We start from the raw sequence: 20,488 nt of genomic DNA, 5'->3' as shown, positions 1-20,488 counted from the left end.
TCTGAAATGTGTGGCTGAATAAATCTAGTCCTCAAAATTGCTCCTTTTGTCTCTTTCTTCCTTAACGTCATCTAGTAGATTTTTGATATAACACATACTCTCAGGCTAGTCTTCAAAAAAGTATCTGCTATGGACACTTCCTTAACTTCTTCTTCAGGTAATATAAATGCAAAAAGAAAATCATAATGTATGGTTATTCCTGCGGTTACATGGTTACCTGAAGACTCCCAGGGGACCAGCTGTCCTTTAGAATAAACTCTTAACTCGCTCCAGTCTGTGTCAGAGGCGACAACAAAATATGACCTTCTAATTTCTCTGCCTAATCAGCTGAGACAGTGCACCAGGGGAACATTAGGCAGTTGTAATCATGGCAGGAAAATCTGGTCATAAATTACTAAATCATAATCTGCCTAACTTCTCTCCTGATTACGTGCACACTTAGTAAGACTTGTATGCATCAACCTGCCTACTGATTAGATTATTCAAGTATGCAACTGTTTAGTTTATAATTACACATATAAATCTCATCTAATGCCTTTTTTCTTTGTTTCATTTTACAGACTGAAAAGAACGTTTACTTCCCACAGCTTTCTGGTATGTGTGAATTCATGAGACCAAGTTCCCAAGCCCATTTTCTAAGCAGAAGAGGATACTGAATTAGGGCAAAATCACCTTCTGATTCATCACAATCAACTTTTTAAATTTTGTGCAAGTTAAGATAAAAGTCTACTTTTCCACTTAGACTATGGTAGAATTACCTCTCCAGTTATGTCATATTGTGCAGCAACAGGAAAAATTTCCTCCACAGCAAATTTATAAGCAGTAGCTCGAAACTCTTTCTGTTCATCAGTAAGTTCTATCAAAAAAATATCCAACCAACCAACCCCCCCACCCCCAAACCCAAACAATTCCCCCCACACTTCTTTATTACCTTTTAATTTGTTAGACTATAAGAAAAGAAGAGACAAGAGTCTTTTCAGAGCAACCCAAATCACCATTTCCTGGGCCTCTTCAGGAAGCTAAAAAGCTTAGCTTCCTCTACCTCCTAGGACCAAACAGAGTCACAGAATTGCCTAGAAAAAAAAGACTTTTATGATCATAAGTCCAATCATCTGCCTAACACTGACAAGTCCTTGAGTAAACCGTATCCCTAAGCACTACATCTACACAACTCTTAAAAACCTCCAGGGATATGGACTCCACCATCTCCCTAGGCAAGCCATTCCATTGTCTGAGAATCCTTTCTCTGAAGAAATTCTAATATTCAACCTAAACTCCCCTTCGTGCAACTTGAGGCCATTTCCTCTTGTTCTGTCACTTGTTGCTCGGTTGAAGAGACCAACGGCATTGGAACAGGCTGCCCGGGGAGGTGGCGGAGTCATCGTCCCTGGAGTTGTTCAAGAAACGAGTGGACATGGCACTTAAGGATATAGTTTAGTGCTCATGGTAGCGGGGTTATGGTTGGACTTTTCCAGCCTTAATGATTCTACGACCCGCGGGTGGCCTGGGCGAGCTCAGCACGGCCGCCCGGACAGCTCCGCCGGCGGCCGAGGCGGGAGGCGCTTTCCAGGGTGGCTCGTGGGGCCGGCGGAGCCCGGGCGGACAGTAAGCGGCTTCGTGACCGGCTGTCCGTTCCCCCGCGGAGGTAAGACCTCTAGGGTCAGATCACGGAACGGGGAAGCCCCCACGCCCTGACAGCAGTAGGGGGGCCCGTCGCCCCAGCCGAGCTAGCAGCCACGTTTGGCAGGGGACGACCTGCGCTCGGCGGGAAAAGCAGAATGGAGCCCTCCCCGCCGCGCTCCCCACCAGGTACGCTGCTCGCTGCCACCAGCTGCCGAAGTTGGCGTCGGGCCCAGGCGAACTTCGCGACGCGCGTCCCGAGACAGGGACATCAGTCCAGCTGCCATCCCGCCAGCCCTCCGCGGGCCGTCCCGCCGCCCCTCCGCCAGCCCTCGGCGCGCCCCTCCGCCCACCGCCCCCCCGCGCGGCTTGGGCACCGCCCCCGCGGCCTCGGCGCAGGCGTCGGCCGGTGAAGCCGACGGGACAGGAGGGTCAGCGTGGGGTACGGGTGGTGCTCGGAACGGCTGCGACGAGCGGAGCAGGAGGCTGTCCGGCCGCTGCCGCCTCTCATGCCTTCACGGCAACAAAGAGAGCGCTGAGCGGCGGGCGGAGGCACCGGGCCCCTGGCTGTGCCGGCGCGAAGGGCACCGGGAGACGATGGCGAGGAAGGGAGAAGCCTCCACGCCTCTCTACGGTGAGCTCCCGGGCACGGGGGCAAGGCGAGCCGGAGGCAGCCGATGCCCATGCCTGCCTCTGGCCTGTTGATGCTGCGGACCTAGTCGGCGTGCAGCAGCACCGGAGTTTGTTTCCCTCGGCGGATGCTGGGGGCGGGGTGGGCGTAGGGCCCCCGCGGAGGAGGGGCCCCGCAGGCGCTGGGCTGCTGGCGGCTCCGCTGCGGCTCCCCGGCCGCAGGAGGCGGGACGGCCGGCTCCGGGGAGGGGAGCCGAGCCGGCGGGTGCAGAGATGGGGGCGGGCAGGGCGAGAGCCTCTGCCACCCCGCACTCCTCGGGAGCAGGTGCGTGGTGGCTGCTTCGTAGGCGCTCCGGGGTGGTCGGGGCTGCGGTGCGATCCCCCGGGGCGGCGGGAGGGAAGGCCGCTGGGTGCGGGGGCCGAGCAGGGCCAGGCCGCGCCGGCCGCTGGGCGCAGGGGACTGGTGTGCGGCGCTGGAGGCTGCGTACCGCGGAGCGCGGTACCGGGGCCGTGGGTACGCGGGCCGCGAGGCAAGAGCCCGCCGCGCCGGTGGTACTTGTGTGGTGCTGGTGTTTGAGGAGTATGGGCTGGGGGCTCCGCCGGCGCACCGGGGTACCCAGCGCGACGGGAAGGTCACCGGGGGCAGGACTCATCTCTGTGCTTGAGCTCTGCGTTAATTGCTCCTTGGAAGCAAATATGTTTGCGACAGAGGACACGGGGCTCGCAAAGCTGCTTAGCCTGTTTGGAGGTGTTGCCACAAATCCGATTTCCTCTCGGCGTGCGCGAGATTTCCATGGCAGAGCCGATCCGCAGGGTGAGCAGAGCCCCGGGAAGGGGGCTGCGTGCCGGCGCGGCCGGACACTGCCGGTTACACACAGGGGTTGCCCGCGCTCCGTGCAGCGGCCTGGCCGCGACATCGCCAGCGCGCTGTGCTGCGTGTGACAGCTCGGAAAACTCCGCTCTGCGGCTCGTCTCTGTGCTCTGAACCTTGATCGGGCTGAAGGGAATTTCACAGCTTTGTCTGCCTCCTGAGATGGAGAAAACAGCCTTTAGCAAGGGGACAACAAACGAAAAAGAAATGAGAGTGTGCCTGAGGTGAGATCTAAATAGGTGACTCAATAGTTAGTTAACTTCTGAGGGTATCAGTGCCTACTCCTATGGAATTCGAATGGTTTTGCTAGTTACTGCAGAGGGAGTAGGCCTAAGACCACAGATACCAGTGCTGATGGTAGAAAGATAGGCACGGAAATATTTGTCTGAAAGAAAAGCAGGAATGCAGCCTTTAGAAAGGGAAAAAACCCATTTGAATAGGCTTCAGCAGGTGCTGAACCCTCTCTTCCTGTTGATAAGCCTCCTCACTTGCTGTTGATGAGCCAAGAACACTGGTAAGAAAGGCATGACAAAGTACGAAGCGTTGTGTTTGCCACAGTGCAATCATTTCTTAAACTTACTTTTCCAGAACATCTTTCTCCGGTAAGAGGGCGTGATCCTTCAGTTTACCCAGCTTGAGGGAGGAGGGCAATGTCTCTATAACCAACTTGTGGTTCTCAAGAATTACTCTGGCTAGAATATTTGCTCTTTTAGCTGTCATTAGGGTGTTTACTTCCTTACATTTGCATACGTGGGTTGTATTAGTGGTGATGTGTATTGTGTCCCACATTTGCAGGAGTGTTGAGTAAGTGCTCTGGTCGTATTGGGAAGCAAGATTGGAATTCAGATTTGTTTCACCTCTTGGATCACATAATGTTAAAGACTGAAAGTTTTCCAAATTCAGCATACACAACATGGTTTTCCTTTTCAAATCAGGCTGCTGTAATAGTTAGTTTCTTGACTTCGTTGGCTATGTCATTATTTATTATCCCACAGGTATATTTTTCCAGAGTATCTTAAACTTCTCTCTTTGGAACCTTGAGACTTTCTAATTTATAAATGGCAAAGGCAGATTCTCAAAAGTTTTGGTCTTGTAACTTGTCACATCAGTCTGATTCTGTAGAATAGACGAGTTAAGGCTATAGTCAACAGCTGATGGTTGGCTCCTGGAACAGTTCTGTAAGTATCTCAGATTTCTCTTTGAGTTAACAAATGTCCTCTCAGGGAACTGGTTCTTGTGAATTAAACCAGCTGCTGAAAGCCTCAGGTATTGGGCGGAATGGTTGACTGCTAGTGGAATATGGCTTTGTAAAATGCTTTGAGAAGCCCATAGGCATTGTTCCTCTTAAGCTCTCTCTTTTCACTGCTTTGTCTGTGTGCATATGTGAGAGGAGCAGTAAACTCAGCTTTAAAACCGAGCTTCTTGGTTGCTCCTCAGGTTTAATCCTCACTGGGACGGCTGTAAGCTGGCTCCAGGAACTGCGTCAACTTCTTCCTTAAAATGGGTTAAATAGGAAGGTTTTGTCAGGAACAAGGACATTGATTTTATTGAGGTCTCTCTCTCCAGCAGAGGACTTCCAAATGAGAGAAACCAAAGTTCTTTCCCACAGGAAGGTTTCCACTGAAGTTAGGGAGGCAAATTATGCATTATTTCCTTTTCTCGTGACTGATATTTGGAGTTATGGGTTTGGTTTTTCTTTTTTTAACCAAAGTAGTAGTTTCTTTCATGCAATTGCAATATTAAGGGTTGCCATGGAACCATGAAATCAATAGTAAAAAACCCCTTTTTTTTTACTTCAGTGTGGAATCAGGCCCTTAGCCTTGATAGTAACATAAGCAATTTCTTATAGTAGTGAAGTGTACTGCAGTTGTTTGATTACAAATCACTGAATTCCAAATGGATGAGGATGTCTTTAAATAACATGTTAATTGCTATTTTAAGGAGTACATGAAGTGCCAAATTTTATTACTTTCTACTGAAATTTAGCTTACTTTTTTTATATCTGCATATTTAGGTTCTCTCTAGTAAGAACTACTTTCATATGGTTTCTTTTGCTAGTAGTGGGTGCAATCAAAACCCTGTAATTGAGTCTGTAAGTGGGCTTCCTAGTTACTGCTGTTACTGCTACTTCAAGGGAGGTTCTTCTGTTTCTGTGGAAGAGCTTTTGATGGACTATGAAACATTCTATAAAGATACATTATTTCTTGCAGCTTGGTCTGCATTTGCCCTTCCCAATTTCATCCAGTTACATGTATGTGCCATGCAAGAAGAGCATCTTCCTCCTAAGGAAAACGAGCTTTTTAGTCATGGCAGTGTTGTATGATGCAGAAGCCATCGGCTCTGACACTGCTGCAAAGAAACCCTCCTTAGCCCCTGCTGGTTCCTGCTGCATCAGGAACAGTGTGGCCAGCAGGAGCAGGGAGGTCATTCTACCCCTGTACACTGCACTGGTTAGGCCGCACCTCGAGTACTGTGTCCAGTTCTGGGCCCCTCAGTTTAGGAAGGATGTTGACTTGCTGGAACGAGTCCAGAGAAGAGCAACAAAGTTGGTGAGGGGTTTGGAACATAAGCCCTCCGAGGAGAGGCTGAGGGAGCTGGGGTTGCTTAGCCTGGAGAAGAGGAGACTCAGGGGTGACCTTATTACTCTCTACAACTACTTGAAGGGAGGTTGTAGACAGACGGATGTTGGTCTCTTCTCCCAGGCAAGCAGTACCAGAACAAGAGGACACAGTCTCAGGCTGCGCCAGGGGAGATTCAGGCTGGATGTTAGAAAAAAGTTCTATACAGAAAGAGTGATTGCACATTGGAATGGGCTGCCTGGGGAGGTGGTGGAGTCGCCATCACTGGAGGTTTTTAGGAGGAGACTTGACGGGGTACTTGGTGCTGTGGGTTAGTTGCTTGGGCGGTGTTGGATTGGTTGATGGGTTGGACGTGATGATCTTGAAGGTCTCTTCCAACCTGGTTTATTCTATGTATTCTATGTATTCTATGTAAACCCTGGTGTATTGTTCCATGTACTTCTGGGTTCAAATACTGTGCCAGTGGCATGCGTACATATTAAGGCTGAAACTTGATTTAACACTTTCTCCCCCACCCCCTTCAGATGGTTTAAACATTTCTTCATCTGGCAGAAGTTTGGTCCACTTTAACTAGGCTTTGTAGTGCGTGTTCCAGGTGGGATAAATAATTTACTCTTTGAGCATATCTGCTGAATTTAGATACAGAACTCCAGTAATGTCTGATTTTGCTAACATCCTAGTTTTGGATAAAACAGTTAACTGAAATAAACACAGGGGGCTGGGGACAAAACCAGAGAGAATTTTAAAAGCAGCACATCATAATAGGTTTCCTGTTACTTGGTACTGCAGATAGGTCTCTGACTGAGAACTTTATTTTTTAACATGTTGCTTCTTTTTTTACCCTGGTCCTGTGGTAATGGCCTCCAAAAGGTCCTTATCCCAGTGGCTTAGTACCCAAGTGGAAACCAGTAGTGGGTGGTGTCTGTACTGGGACTGACGCTGTTTAGTATGTTCAACAACAGAGCAGGGTTGATTGTATTCTTACCAAGTTTGCAGATGACACCAGGTTGAGTGGTGCAGTTGATTTGCTAGAGGGAAGAGATGCCACCCAGAGAGGCCTTGACAGGCTTGAGGAGTGGACTGGTGTGAACCTCATGAGGTTCAAAGAAGGCCAAGTGCAAGGAGCTGCATCTGAGTCAGGGCAGTCCTCATGTTTTGAGAGCAGCCCTGTGGAGAAGGACTTGTGGGTGTTGGTGGGTGGTAGACTGGACATGATCTGGCACCATGCACTCCCAGCTCCAGCTGTGTCCTGAGCTGATCCGCAGCAGGTGGAGGCAGGGAGTTCTGGCCCTCTGCTCTGCTGAGACCTACTCTGAAGTTTTCAGTACTGGAGAGACATGGGCATGTTGGAGTAGGGCCAGATGAGGCCACAGCAATAATGGGAGAGCTAGAAGCTGTTTACTGTGAGGCCAGGCTGAAAGAGTTGGGGTTGTTCTGCGTGCAGAAGAGAAGGTTCCAGGGAGTCTTTCTGCTGGCCTTTCAGTGCTTAAAGGGGCTTACAAGAAAGGAGGAGAATCATTTATTTTGCCACAACCTGTATTGGTGAGGTGCTGGAACAAGTTTCCCAGGGAATCTATAAATGCCCCATCCCTGCAAGTATTTCAAGGTCATGTTGGATATGTCTTAGGACAAACTGATCTAGTGAAAGATGTGCCTGCCTGTGTCAGGGTGGGGTTGAACTAGGTGATGTTGAAAGATCCCTTCTGATCCAAAGCATTCTATGGTCTGTACACTGCTTTGTATTTGTATTAAGCAGCTATTGTCCCAGGTTGTCTAGATGACTACAATTCATACCCTATGCCTCTAATTTGCATGGCTAGTAATTGCATGAAGGAGAAAGCTTTAAATTGTGGTGAAATTCTGGACAGTAGATAAGTAAATTGAGCTAAAGAGAATTCCATGAGTACCAGAACTGAGGAAGCCAGTTTCCCTATACTCTTGTCTTGTGACTGGTTGACTTTGTTGTCAGTCAATCAAGTTTTGTGGGGCATTTAGACAATAACTTCCTTTCATCCCATCTTTGATTCTCTGCAGTTTAATATAGTGTTTGCTTAACCTTTCACGCCTCAAGGCACATACAGGGGAGTCTTTGCCTACCTCCTGCTGATTTTCTTAGAATGTCAAATTACCTTAACACATGTCCACTCTTCCAGCAGACTTAATGGGAGTTGATGGGGGAATCATAAGTTCCTGGGAAGTATAAACAAAAGGCACAGAGAAGGTTTATGCAATCACATTATAAAGTTATTGGGAAATAGTTTAAACCCCCTCCCTCAAGCAATACTTGCAAAAAGATGGTTTGCTGCAAATCCTGCCCTGTGTACTTTGAGGTGAAAGTGACTTGTTCTTTCTTTCTTGACTACATACAAGGCCATCACATCCCGTATGTGATTGAGCTTTCTAATATCTCCAAGTACAAGAATAGTTTCTTCCCAGAGCAGAGTTGGGGCCTAAAGCAGGTTTCTAATGTGAAGATGTGTCTGCATACTCTGAGCTGTCTGATATATTTATTACTTGCAGTTGGAAAGTTAATGATCACCTTGAATATTCTTACAATGATGTTGTTGTCTTGGAATAGATAAAATATCAAGCAGATACCATAACCCACTGAACAATCAGTATGCTGTCAAGAAAGAATTAGAAGCATGCTACAAACTTGTTTCATTTTACTTTTTTGTCATTACAAAAGTTTAACTCAAAATTTTCCCTGAAAGAAATCAACAGAAAGTTGTGCTCTAAAACTTTTGGAAGCACAGGGCTGATAATCCACAGGGCTGATTTTGGTCTCTTCTCCCAGGCAACCAGCACCAGAACAAGGGGACACAGTCTCAAGTTGTGCCAGGGGAGGTTTAGACTCGAGGTGAGGAGAAAGTTCTTCACTGAGCGAGTCGTTCGTCATTGGAATGGGCTGCCCAGGGAGGTGGTGGAGTCGCCGTCCCTGGAGGTGTTCAAGGGGAGATTGGACGTGGCACTTGGTGCCATGATCTAGTTGTGAGGTCTGTTGGAACAGGTTGGACTTGATGATCCTTGGGGTCTCTTCCAACCTTAGTTACTGTGATACTGTGTGATACTGTGATCCAAACTTCTTATGTATATTAAATTACCATATTACAGTGGGAAATGTCGCTATAGAACTGTGTAAGAGTGAATACAAAGGTTTGCATTAGCTTTCCAGTCAGTTATGTAAATATGTACTTGAGCCCCTCACTATAAGGACACTGAGGTGCTGGAGTGTGTCCAGAGAAGGGCAGTGAGGCTCATGAAGGGCCTACAGCACATGTCCTATGAGGAGCATCCGAGGGAGCTGGAGTTGTTCAGTCTGAGGAAGAGGAGGCTGAGGGGAGACATTCTGGTTCTCAACAACTACCTCAAGGCAGGTTGGAATGAGGAGAAGGACAGCCTCTTCTCCTCGGTGGCAAGTGACAGGACTGGAGGAACTGGATACAAGCTGTGCCAGGGAGGTTCAGGCTGGATATTGGGAAATATTTTTTCACCAAAGGGGCTATCAAACATCAGAATGATCTGCCCAGGGCAGGCAGCGGTGGTGTCACCATCCCTGGGGGTGTTCAAGCAGCATGTAGACCTGGCGCTTGGGGACACGGTTTAATGTTGATCCTTCAGTACTGGGCCAAAGGTTGGACTAGATGATCTTGAAGATCTCTTCCAACCACATATATTCTGTGATTCTGTGATTTCAGGCCTGTATACATATTTTCATAATCTATACTCTGAAAGCTTTAAATGTACATGATTGACTGCAGTAGGGTATGGTATAAATATCTAGGCAGTGTTAAAGACATGTGTGATTGTTATTGGACTCTGGGTATTTAAAAAAATGCAGAGTATTTACCCAGTAGAATAGTGGCTTTCTGAACAGCAGTGTGGTTTATTGTGTTCTGTGGTAAAACCCTGATGACAAAGGTAACTGGGTGTTCTTAGTGTCTTGGGCATTTGTGATATCTCAGAAGTGTCTGTACTTTGGTACTCTGGTGATAGCAATACTGTCACGGGATTCCTCCCTTGTGCTGATCTCAGAAACAGCTTAAACATCCCTTCCTCATTTGGATTATCATGGAGACTTCTATGGGATCAGTTGGATTGGTAAAACTAGGCACATTCTAGGTTTTTGGAGTGGTATTCAGTATTCAGTATTCAGTCTTCAGCAGATTACTGGCAACACGCAAACAGCGCTGCAGTTGAATTGACAAACATCTCCCTTGATACAAGGATAAGTGCTTACCTTGTTAATATAAGTAGCTGAGTTGAAATCATTGTATCTTCTTGAAATATGAAAGGTACTGCCTACCAGCAATGGCTAGGTCAGTAAGTGAATAGGCAATAAACCCAGCAAGTTTTAGTCAATACAAAATGCTCATCTAGTGGGCTAGTACTTTGTATTTCCTGAACCAAATTAATTACTACACTTTCCTGTCCAATTAAGATTCCAGAGTATGTGAAAGCATCCAGACTCCGATTTATCATCCCTTAGAGCTTGAATATTGTATGTCTTTTAGTATATTGCCTGAAGGTGAGCCATTTGGGGGATAAGGTTGTTGCTCAGCCGTGAACAAGGATGATGCAATCAGAGCATCTTTTAAGTAAGAGGTCAGCTTAACTGTTGGGAATATTTTACACTATTCAGTTGGTTATTTATTGCCAAGCATTATGCTTGTCACTGAACACTACCCAGAAAAAAACATAGTTTAATAAGAAAGGCCTCTTTATGATGAAATTAACTTTGCCTTTTAACAAGCAGGATATTAATAAGTAGTTGAGGATAAATTCTCTCTGCTACCATACAATTTAACAATGATGTGACAAAAGTAACTCTGACCTTTGCCCAGTCCTCTGCTGGATGAACTGGAGCAGATTCTACATGGTACAAACTCCAGGAAAGTGTGTGTGATGGAGTTGTCATGCAGGAGGAGGTAAAGCTCGAACCTGCTGCTTTTAGTGTAATTCTCTGTGTTATCAAAACAAGGCTTTACATACCTGTATGGAGTTTTTAAAGCTGTCAGTGTTATTGTTTCCCTGGGCTGTATTTTCTGGCAAATGAGCCATTGCAGGGAAACGTGAAGCATAACCACTGGGGAGTTAGAATTACTACACTTACCATAACGTGGTAGTTTTGTCAGTTGGTGAATCTTTCTGCTTAGGAATCCATTGTTGTTGCTCTGGGTGAAAGATCTGTGCCACTTCAACTTTGTTTTAATGTTTTTTTGCCTTTTTTCCCTCTCCATGTAGTTCAGGCTGAATGTCTTGCTACCAAACTTTTATGATCCTGGAATTCCAGTCTCTGGGATTTACTTCTATCCAGGCATAGATATAAATACCTTTATACCTGTCATTCTGAATGGTAGTGCTGCAATCCGTGTGAAACATCAGGAGTGGTTTTTTCATCTCACATTAATCTGCTGTGGCATTTCACAGCAGCTGGGCTGCTATGAGCACCCGTTAATAAAAGCAGCCAGGAGGAAATCTCTCCAGCTTGTGCCGTGACTCCACACAGCCTGCTGCTGATGCAGAAATTCATAATCATAGAATCAGTAAGGTTGGAAAAGACCTCAGAGATCATCAAGTCCAACCTGTCACCCAACACCTCACGACTGACTAAACTATGGCACCAAGTGCCACATCCCATCCCCTCTTGAACACCTCCAGGGACGGTAACTCCACCACCTCCCTGGGCAGCACATTCCAATGGCCAGTTCCTCTTTCTGGGAAGAACTTTCTTCTCACCTCCAGCCTAAACTTCCCCTGGCACAACTTGAGACTGTGTCGTCTTGTTCTGGTGCTGGTTGCCTGAGAGAAGAGACCAACCCTCACCTGGCTACAACCTCCCTTCAGGCAGTTGCAGAGAGCAAGAAGGTCTCCCCTGAGCCTCCAGGCTAAGCAACCCCAGCTCCCTCAGCCTCTCCTCACAGGGCTTGTGCTTGAGACCTCTCCCCAGCCTTGCTGCCCTTCTCTGGACACGTTCAAACTGCGCCAGGGGAAGTTTAAGCTTGAGGTGAAGAAAAAGTTCTTCCCAGAGAGAGTTGTTAGTCATTGGAATGAGCTGCCCAGGGAGGTGGTGGAGTCACCGTCCCTGGAGGTGTTCAACAGGGGATTAGACGTGGCACTTGGTGCCATGGTCTAGTAGGTATGAGGTCTGTGGTGACAGGTTGGACTTGATGATCTTTGAGGTCTTTTCCAACTTTATTGATTCTATGATTTTATTCTACAATAAGTGTCTCGGTATCCTTCTTAAATTGAGGAGCCCAGAACTGGACACAAGACTCAAGGTGTGGCCTAACCAGTGTTGAGTAGAGGGCCCAATGACTTCCCTGCTCCTGCTGGCCACACTGTTTCTGATGCAGGCCACACAATAATTGTATGTTGCCAACCTTGATCCATGTAAGTGAATTTATGGTTTCCTTCCTAGGTTGTGCTGAAGAGAGCTGCAGCAAGTGCCCATACTACTTGAACATACTCTGAGTAGTCACTTTGAAGTCAAAGCTCTTTTATTGTACTAAAATCTGAAACTGCAACTGATTGGCCTTTGGCAGTTGTCAGGACAGGGAAGTTTGGCCTGAAGAGATCCTCTCCTTCAAGTAGACCAATGAGGTTCTCAAAAGGTGTTTGGTGGGTTATGCCTCCAACAAGAAGCTTCATGCTTGTATCTGTTTCTTAAACCAGGAGATAATCTGTTAAAACACATGGTTTAGCATGTGCTTCTGATGTGATGAGGGTAGGGGAGCTCTAACACACGAGCTGGATTCTGCTTAATTATCTCTTATATCTTCTTTTTCAGGTTAACAAAGTCCTGCTGGGCCAGTTGCATGCCAAGCATTTAGACTTGTACAAGCTGATGTGCCATGAAATCTGGTAGCTGAATTAGTGTCCTTCATAATCAGTGCACTTTCAAATAAATGAATATGCTGAATAATAGCTCTGGTACTTATTATTTAAGATCATTTGTACTGGATGTTACAGTAAAATAATTGTTGATTTTTATTTTTTCCCCATCACTTTTATTTCTCTACAAGAATTAGGATTTCTTGGACGTGATCAGGCTGTGAAAAACCAGCTGACTAACAGTGTGGCAAAATACAGTATTTATTTTTAGATTTATTTCCACACACCCCCCCCCCCCAGCAGAATGATAAATAGCTCCTCTGCTGTTGCTTTGCTCTGTCTGACAAAAGGCAATGAGCTGTATCTGTGAATGTGCCTTTTTGTTGGTTTTGGTACAATGTGAGGTCTGTGCTACATTTGGACAAGTGCTATAAACATGAAAATGATAATAAGTGCTATGTGCCTGCGACCAGTGCTCTTGAACTCTTGTAGTGTTAACCCCCATCAGTAACTTAAAGGCTAGGGTGGAATTTGTGAGATAATAAAGTGCTTATACATATGTGTACACACATCTATATGCATATTTTCCCCAAATATATATATACACACATTTATTTCCTTGCTATCATTTTTTCTGGCACCTGTCCAGGTTCCTACTGCACTTAAACAAAACATCAATATCATGATGATTATGGCCAGGAATGCATCACTTAATTTAGAGAGCTAGTACCATAGTACCTGCATACATTGTATTTCTATTTATGTAGTTCATGCTGAGTAGACCTTTGCTAATTTATGCTGATAGGCTCTTCACAAGCGATGGAGTGTTGTGGCAAGAGGTATCTAGCACTGGTCCAGCATCTTGCTGTAAACTTGAGGCTAGCCACCATTTGGGGACTCCAGTCTGAGGGATAACATCCATCTCAGCAGCTGTCTTGAAGCTTTCAGCAAAGGGAATCAAACAATCTGTAGGTAGTGAAGGAGTGGTTTGGGATCACAAGATCACAGGATGTCAGGGGTTGGAAGGGACCCAAAGAGGTCATCGAGTCCAACCCTCCTGCCACTGCAGGGATACTGAAAAACAATACAGGAAGAGAAGTCTATCAGTTTCTTAACAAAACAAACCAAAGCTAACTGCTAAACAAGTGAGTCTGTTACTGGGAATAGTGACAAAATAAAGCCTCTAGAATTCTGAGCTATAAACTGTCAGTGAAGTTGGGTAGTACACCTGGAAGTGTGGCTTTGCAAGCAGAAGGAAGCAACCCCTCAGCTGCCAAGAGCACTTTTCCAAGACTTCTGTGCTGTAACCACTGCCAGGAAAAGATTGATGAGAAAGTCTATGAATGTTGTTTATATCTGCTCTGTCTCACTCAGAGGTGTAAGGAAAATAGAGCAAGAAAAGGTAACATGTTAAAGGAGCAATTTGGGGAAATATTTCTTCTCTCCCCACAGAATCCATTCATGGATCCTAGCAGCTATTTGTGACATATCTGTATTTGCTAGTCAGGATGGGAGCTTGGGTCCTTGCAGGTATCAAAAAGGAGTTCACATGTTCTCTCTGACAGCACTTCAACATTCTGACACATGGTATAATATGAAAGTATAAACATGAGTGTTAAGAAATCTGAATAGACTCAGTGAACAATCTAAGGTACACTGGAACTGACCTAGGATAAGGCCTTGCACATGTGCTGGAGCTAGTTTGTGGCCTCTCCTGCCTTTCTTGTCTATCTTGCAGTACATGAAAGCAGATGGTTTGAGCTTTTCTGGAGCACTGGAGGAAAGGATAGGATTGTAGTCTATGGCACTGCACTTTTTGGCCATTTCAAGCATGTTTGCATTGTGCTGTCCTGTCTATACTCACACACACATGATGAGCAGAACCTTGGTGTAGCTGGGCAGTATTTTACAGTGTGTTTTCTGATGTTAGTGCAGTTTAACCTGGCTGCCTGTCATAGTGCAATGCAGGGCACAGTCCTGTGTCTCTCTGCTCTCCCTTGCTGTCATTGGAGCATGCTGTTTTGTACACTATTTCCTTTTAATGGGATTAGTTTGCTTTTCACCTGTGACCTCACCTTTCCTTTGTCAAAGATGGACAACAGATAAATATTGAATTAGAAGATAAATATTATGTACTTTTGTGTGCTATGTTTACATTTAATGACAATTACACATTGTCTTTCTGTGCTGCTTTAGTTGTGTTACCAAAGCAGCTGCAAGTTAGGTTGTGGTTACTGGCAACTTCCTCCTGACCCTTTGAGACCCGCTCTCTCAGACACATACTGCTCATTTTACTGGTGTGGATGCTTCTAAGTAATTCTGAGGTTCCATGCCTGCAAGGATAAAAAGTAAATATGCTAATGATTAGTGTGGATGGTAAGTTCTTGTCTGATAGCTGATGTTGTTACAGGCATCTGTTTTGACATCATCGGTGTGTGACCACTGTGCACCTTGAATCAGGAGTATGTGCTTTGCCTTACCTTGGTGTCTGTCTGTCTTCTGTGTGTATTTTTGTCACAAAAGAATGGTTCTGCTTGGAAGGATGTTTTAGGTTATCACCTGCTGCTTTGCTGCTTCCCTCTGTTTTAAAGGAATTTGGTGAATTTTTTTCCCCCACCTTCACTGTACTGGTGTCAACACCACGGATGTGACCTATAGCAAAAACAAAGTGAGTGAAAGGCAGGGAATCTGATGTTTCCTTCTGTGTTACATTTGCATTGTGTCACCATCTCAAGTAATTCTATTTTTTTTCCTTCCCCCAAGGTAATTGCAGGTGGCTAAAGTGTCATCATATTTAGAGCACAAGATACCTATCAGGCTGAATTTGTACTTGACTTCCAGTTGTGAATTCTCTGAAAGGCATAATTTTTCACTGTAGGGAAAACCGCCATTCTCTTTTGGCAAAACCTCAGTAGTGATAAACATTGATCAGCAAGTTGTTGGAGGTGATTTTGTACGTTTGTTTGGTGATTTTCATAGGACTAGGTAGGAAAAAAAAGTCACAGCAGAGTTTCTGTACAGCTGAAGGTTAGCTGCAAATCTTCTGGTAAGGTAAAAGGCTGAATCTGTAATAAAGTAAGTATTTTGTCTGTGAGGAAAATTTTCCTCTGAAAGCACTGAGTACAGTGGATGTTGTCATGGACTATCACGTTAGAAAAAGGTCACAAAATACCTAATGGGTAAAGGAAGCCTCCTGTTGCCATCAGCTCTGCACACCTTGAGTGTTACAGGAAACTTGCAGAATATGTGTTAAGAAGCTCACACTTGAAGGACATTTTTCCAGTCACTTTTCTTGTTCAGGTAATACACTCAAAGCAAGTGTAAACACAGAATTGTATGGATACAACCCTGTCAGAGCATCAGAGTATCCCAGAAATAAGAGGTCTTGATATCTCATGATCCAATTACATCAGGCTCTGGATTGATGTGCTGCTTTCTGGTGATCCCTTGTGCGAAACAACTGAAATGCTTCAAACACTTGGAATATGAGTAGGATGGAATGTGAACTGTGGGGCAGATTTTTGCTTGAATCATCTGGTGAGTGGGAAGTATTTGAAGAGAGGTTGAAAATCCAAGCATGAACATAAAGAAAATGCCTTTCCCTCCTCCCCCCTCCAACTTTAAGTCTTAATAGTGGCTTTTTTGTGAAAACACATAGTTGCTTTTGTGTTTCAGCACGAGTTGGAGAACAATTAGATTAGGACTTAGCAGGGTGGATACCAAAATCATAGTGTGGGAGATGAGGAACATGTCTTGACATAAAATAATCACCAAACATACTAAAAATGTGGTGCAAGACTATAGAGGTCACTGGCAAACAGGCTTCACTTAATATTTCCAGACTTCTGAGTGCAGTAACCCACAACTGTAACAGTAGTTTGCTTTTTAAAGTCTACAGTGAAGCAGAGAGACTGAGGACAATTATTGATACGTCTTAAAAAGCCTGGGATTAAAAAGCATTGGGCCTGCTTCTAGAAGAATCCATCCAGACTAGAACAGTAATGTGTGACAGCCTTTTGGCATGTGATGTTAGAAGAGTCTTCTGTTTTCCCAAGTTGTCACATTTCATCTATATTAATCTTCTCAAATTTTACAGAAGCTTTGGTTTGGTTTAGTGATTGAGATAGATTCACATAGAAGGTACTCACAGGGGAAAACTGTTTGTTACCCTTCCTTTTTTTTTTTTCCTGTTAGCAACAGGAAAATGTATGCTTATGCTTCAGGTAATTGATGTTGTTTTTTTCTCCAAGCAAATTCATTACTGCATTTCCTAAAGCATTCAGAATTTACATGTATTGTCACTTTAAACTGCATTTTGTCAGTACATACTCATTATCTATATGATTCTGTCAAGAAATCGTGTGGGGCTTACTGTGTTTCTTTGTCAGCATTCAGGAATCGTTTCATTAGTATACTATACAGAAGTCAAAACCAAGTAGCAGCATATTATAGCTATCAAGTTCTTATTTAATGCTTTGAGTTACTTGGATTCAGTTTATGGGAACGTAGTGTTAAGTTGGAAAATGCTTAGGTACATTAGTAGAAATTATTGGTGATGGTTAAGACCAGGTCATGGCTTGCAAAGAATTGCTCCTTGAAGACGTCCTTGGGTTTGATCTTCCTTTGTACAGTTCTTAATTACAAAACTGGCTGCTTAGATTAAAAAATATATATGAGGTTCAACAAGACCAAGGGCAGGGTCCTGCATCTGGGTTGAGGCAATCCCAGGCACACATCCAGGCTGGGCAGGGACTGGCTGGAAAGCAGCCCTGAGGAGAGAGACTTGGGGGTGCTGGTGGAGGAGAAGCTCAACATGAGCTCTCGGTGTGCACTTGCAGCCCAGAAAGCCAACCAGATCCTGGGCTGCATCAAGAGAAGTGTGGCCAGCAGGGCAAGGGAGGTGATTCTCCCCCTCTGCTCAGCTCTGGTGAGACCCCACCTGGAGGATTGCGTCCAGTTCTGGAACCCCTATTACAAGAGGGATCTGGAGGTGCTGGAAGGTGTCCAGAGAAGGGCCATGAGGATGATCAGAGGGCTGGAGCACCTCTCCTATGAGGACAGACTGAAGGAGTTGGGGCTGTTCAGTCTGGAGAAGAGAAAGCTCCGAGGTGACCTTATTGTGGCCTTCCAGTATCTGAAGGGGGCCTACAAGAAGGCTGGGGAGGGACTGCTCAGGATCTCAGGTAGTGATAGGACTAGGGGGAATGGAATGAAGCTGGAGGTGGGGAGATTCAGGCTGGAGGTGAGGAGGAAGTTCTTCCCCATGAGAGTGGTGAAGCCCTGGAATGGGTTGTCCAGGGAGGTGGTTGAGGCCCTGTCCCTGGAGGTGTTTAAGACCAGGCTGGATGAGGCTCTGGCCAGCCTGATCTAGTGTGGGGTGTCCCTGCCCATGGCAGGGGGGTTGGAGCTAGATGATCCTTGTGGTCCCTTCCAACCCTGACTGATACTATGATACTCAAAAAGTTGATTTTTGCTGTGGTTTATTCCATCTATCTTTCAGCTGTCCAGATAACTCAAGTCTGATTTTAACTTAATGCCTTTAGGCCTTCTGAAAATAACTTATGGTAGACTATTTTTTAGTGAAGGACATATGGAGAAGTCTGCTGTTGTTCTTGGACACCTGCTCAGTCTTGTGAACTCTTCTACATTGGCTTTGCAGTTTGTCCTTCTGTGTATCCTACTGCATCATCTGCATCATTTCTCCCCTGCCTACTTGATCAGGCATTTCCATTTCCACTTGCTTTGAAGTTCACCTATCTTTTATTTGGTTGGTTCTTGTTTTTTTCCCCCCCTCCTCCAGAGTAATTTTTATTCCAATTGATCAAGCTCCATTAACTGCAGTTTAGATGGAGATCTGGTATAACTGGATAAGGGAAGAGCAACTGATGTTGTCTGCCTGGACTAGTATAAAGCATTTGACACTGTCCTGCATGACATCTTGATCACAAAACTGGAAAAGGACTTGAGGGGTCAACCACTTGCTGGATAAGGAATTGGCTGGGTGGCTGCACTCAATGTCCAAATGGAGACCAGTCACAAGTGGTGTCCCTGAGGGGTCAGTACTGGGACCAGTGCTATTTAACATCTTTGTCAGTGACATGGAGAGTGGGACTGAGGCACCCGCAAAAAGGTTGCAGATGACACCAAGCTGTGTGGTCTGGTTAACATGCTGGAGGGAGGGGATGCTATCCAGAGGGACTTGGACAGGCTTGAGTCCAAGCCAATCTCATGAGGTTCAACAAGGCCAAGTGGCAACATGTTCTTGCCACCCAGAAGGCTATGTCCAGGGATGCATCAAAACAAGCGTGACCAGCAGGATGAGGGAGATGATTCTGCCCTTCTAGTCTGTTCTTAGGAGATGCCACCTGGAGTGTGTGTCCAATTCTGGTGCCCCCAGCATCAGAGGGACATCAGACTGCTGGAAAGGGCTCAGAGGAGGGCCATGAAGATGATCCTGTATGAGGACAGGCTGAGGGAGATGGGGTTGTTCAACCTGTAGAAACAAAGGCTCTGGGGAGACCTTACAGCAGCCTTCTACTGGGGCCTACAAACAAGCTGGAAAAGGGCTTTTAACAAAGGCTTGGAGAGACAGGATGAGAGGGGATGGCTTTAAGCTTGAGTATGGTAGATTTAGACTGGGGATTACGAAGAAATTCTTTACAGTGAGAGAACCATCTATTAGTCCTATTTTAAGCTGAATAAGATTTTAAAAACAAACCACCCCCCACCCCCCCAACAACTAACCAACCAAACCCCTGCCATCCTGGAGGGTAGCATTCACAAAAGGACAAATATTGCTATTGCATAGACCACAGAGTTAGTTATTTTTTCCTTTCTTTTTTGCAATAACATTGAGCTTGTTTAGGTGATCAGGGCAATCTGAGTGGACAAGCACTTTGTTTTCCAGTGTACAATATCTACAACTTGCAGCATGAATGACACCTTTCCTGAGTGCTGCCGCTGGGGGATAGGTTGGACTGGATGATCTTGGAGGTCTCTTCCAACCTGGTTGACTCTATCACAGTATCACTAGGGTTGAAGAGACCTCCAAGATCATTGAGTCCAACCTGTCACCACAGACCTCATGACTAGACCATGGCACCAAGTGCCATGTCCAATCCCCTCTGAACACCTCCAGGGACGGTGACTCCACCACCTCCCTGGGCAGCACATCCCAATGATGAATGACTCTTGGTGAAGAACTTTTTCCTCACCTCGAGCTTAAACTTCCCCTGGTGCAGCTTGAGACTGTGTCCCCTTGTTCTGGTGCTGGTTGCCTGGGAGAAGAGACCAACCCCTTCCTGGCTACAACCACCTTTCAGGTAGTTGTAGAGAGCAATGAGGACACCCCTGAGCCTCCTCTTTTCCAGGCCAAACAATCCCAGCTCCCTCAGCCTCTCCTCATGATTCTGTGGATCTAGTGTTCTCAGGCTAAGTCTGGGTTTGCACTGAAAAGTTCTGCTTCTGTGGCATTTGAGGGCTACAGGTATTGTCCAAAACTTCTAGACTGCTTATAGTTGAACATTTCTGCCCTTCATGCTCAATTTCAGATACCCTAAACATAAGGCCAGCACTGGCAGAACAACCACAAGTGCTGTGCTATGCTGTATGTACGTGGGTGTAGGAGGGCTGGCATTCTTGGAGGCACAGGCTTGCTTTGCATTTCTGCCCATTCTGTTTAGTCCATGTGTTGTCAGTCTGTGTTTCCAGGAAGTGTCAGACCTACAGTTGTTACACAACCTGGAGGTACTGGACTTGATCCATGTAGTGCAGCACATAATTTCTCTTTTCTCACAGCTCCCCATCTTCCATGGAGGAGCCTGTTTGTCTGGCTGGGAAAAACTGTGGTGTGTTTGAGCCAATTTTCTGATGTGGATCGTCCAGGAAGCAGTGGAGGGGTGTCATGCTCTCATTATTGAGGCACAGATTATGTAACAACTGCTTTATTTTATTA

General features: G+C 45.7%; 1 protein-coding gene across 2 annotated transcripts in view; it reads left to right on the top strand.

Moving 5' to 3' along the window:
• Positions 1-2,035: 2,035 nt before the first annotated feature.
• The window catches only part of SLC44A5 (solute carrier family 44 member 5), an 84,812-nt gene continuing 66,359 nt past the window's right edge, over positions 2,036-20,488 (top strand). Inside the window, exon 1 of one of the 2 annotated variants that reach the window (XM_054165381.1) lies at positions 2,036-2,254. In XM_054165381.1, the coding sequence (XP_054021356.1) occupies positions 2,218-2,254 (37 nt within the window). In that variant the 5' untranslated portion in view covers positions 2,036-2,217. Of the gene's footprint in view, positions 2,255-2,423; positions 2,576-20,488 lie in introns of those variants that run through there. The other variant, XM_054165380.1, reaches the window with a different exon arrangement.

Source organism: Dryobates pubescens, chromosome 11 (assembly GCF_014839835.1).
Source record: "Dryobates pubescens isolate bDryPub1 chromosome 11, bDryPub1.pri, whole genome shotgun sequence".
In the NCBI taxonomy this organism is placed as follows: Eukaryota; Metazoa; Chordata; class Aves; order Piciformes; family Picidae; genus Dryobates; species Dryobates pubescens.
The sequence above is the reverse complement of the archived record's forward strand: the minus strand, read 5'-3'. Positions and strand labels throughout refer to the sequence as shown.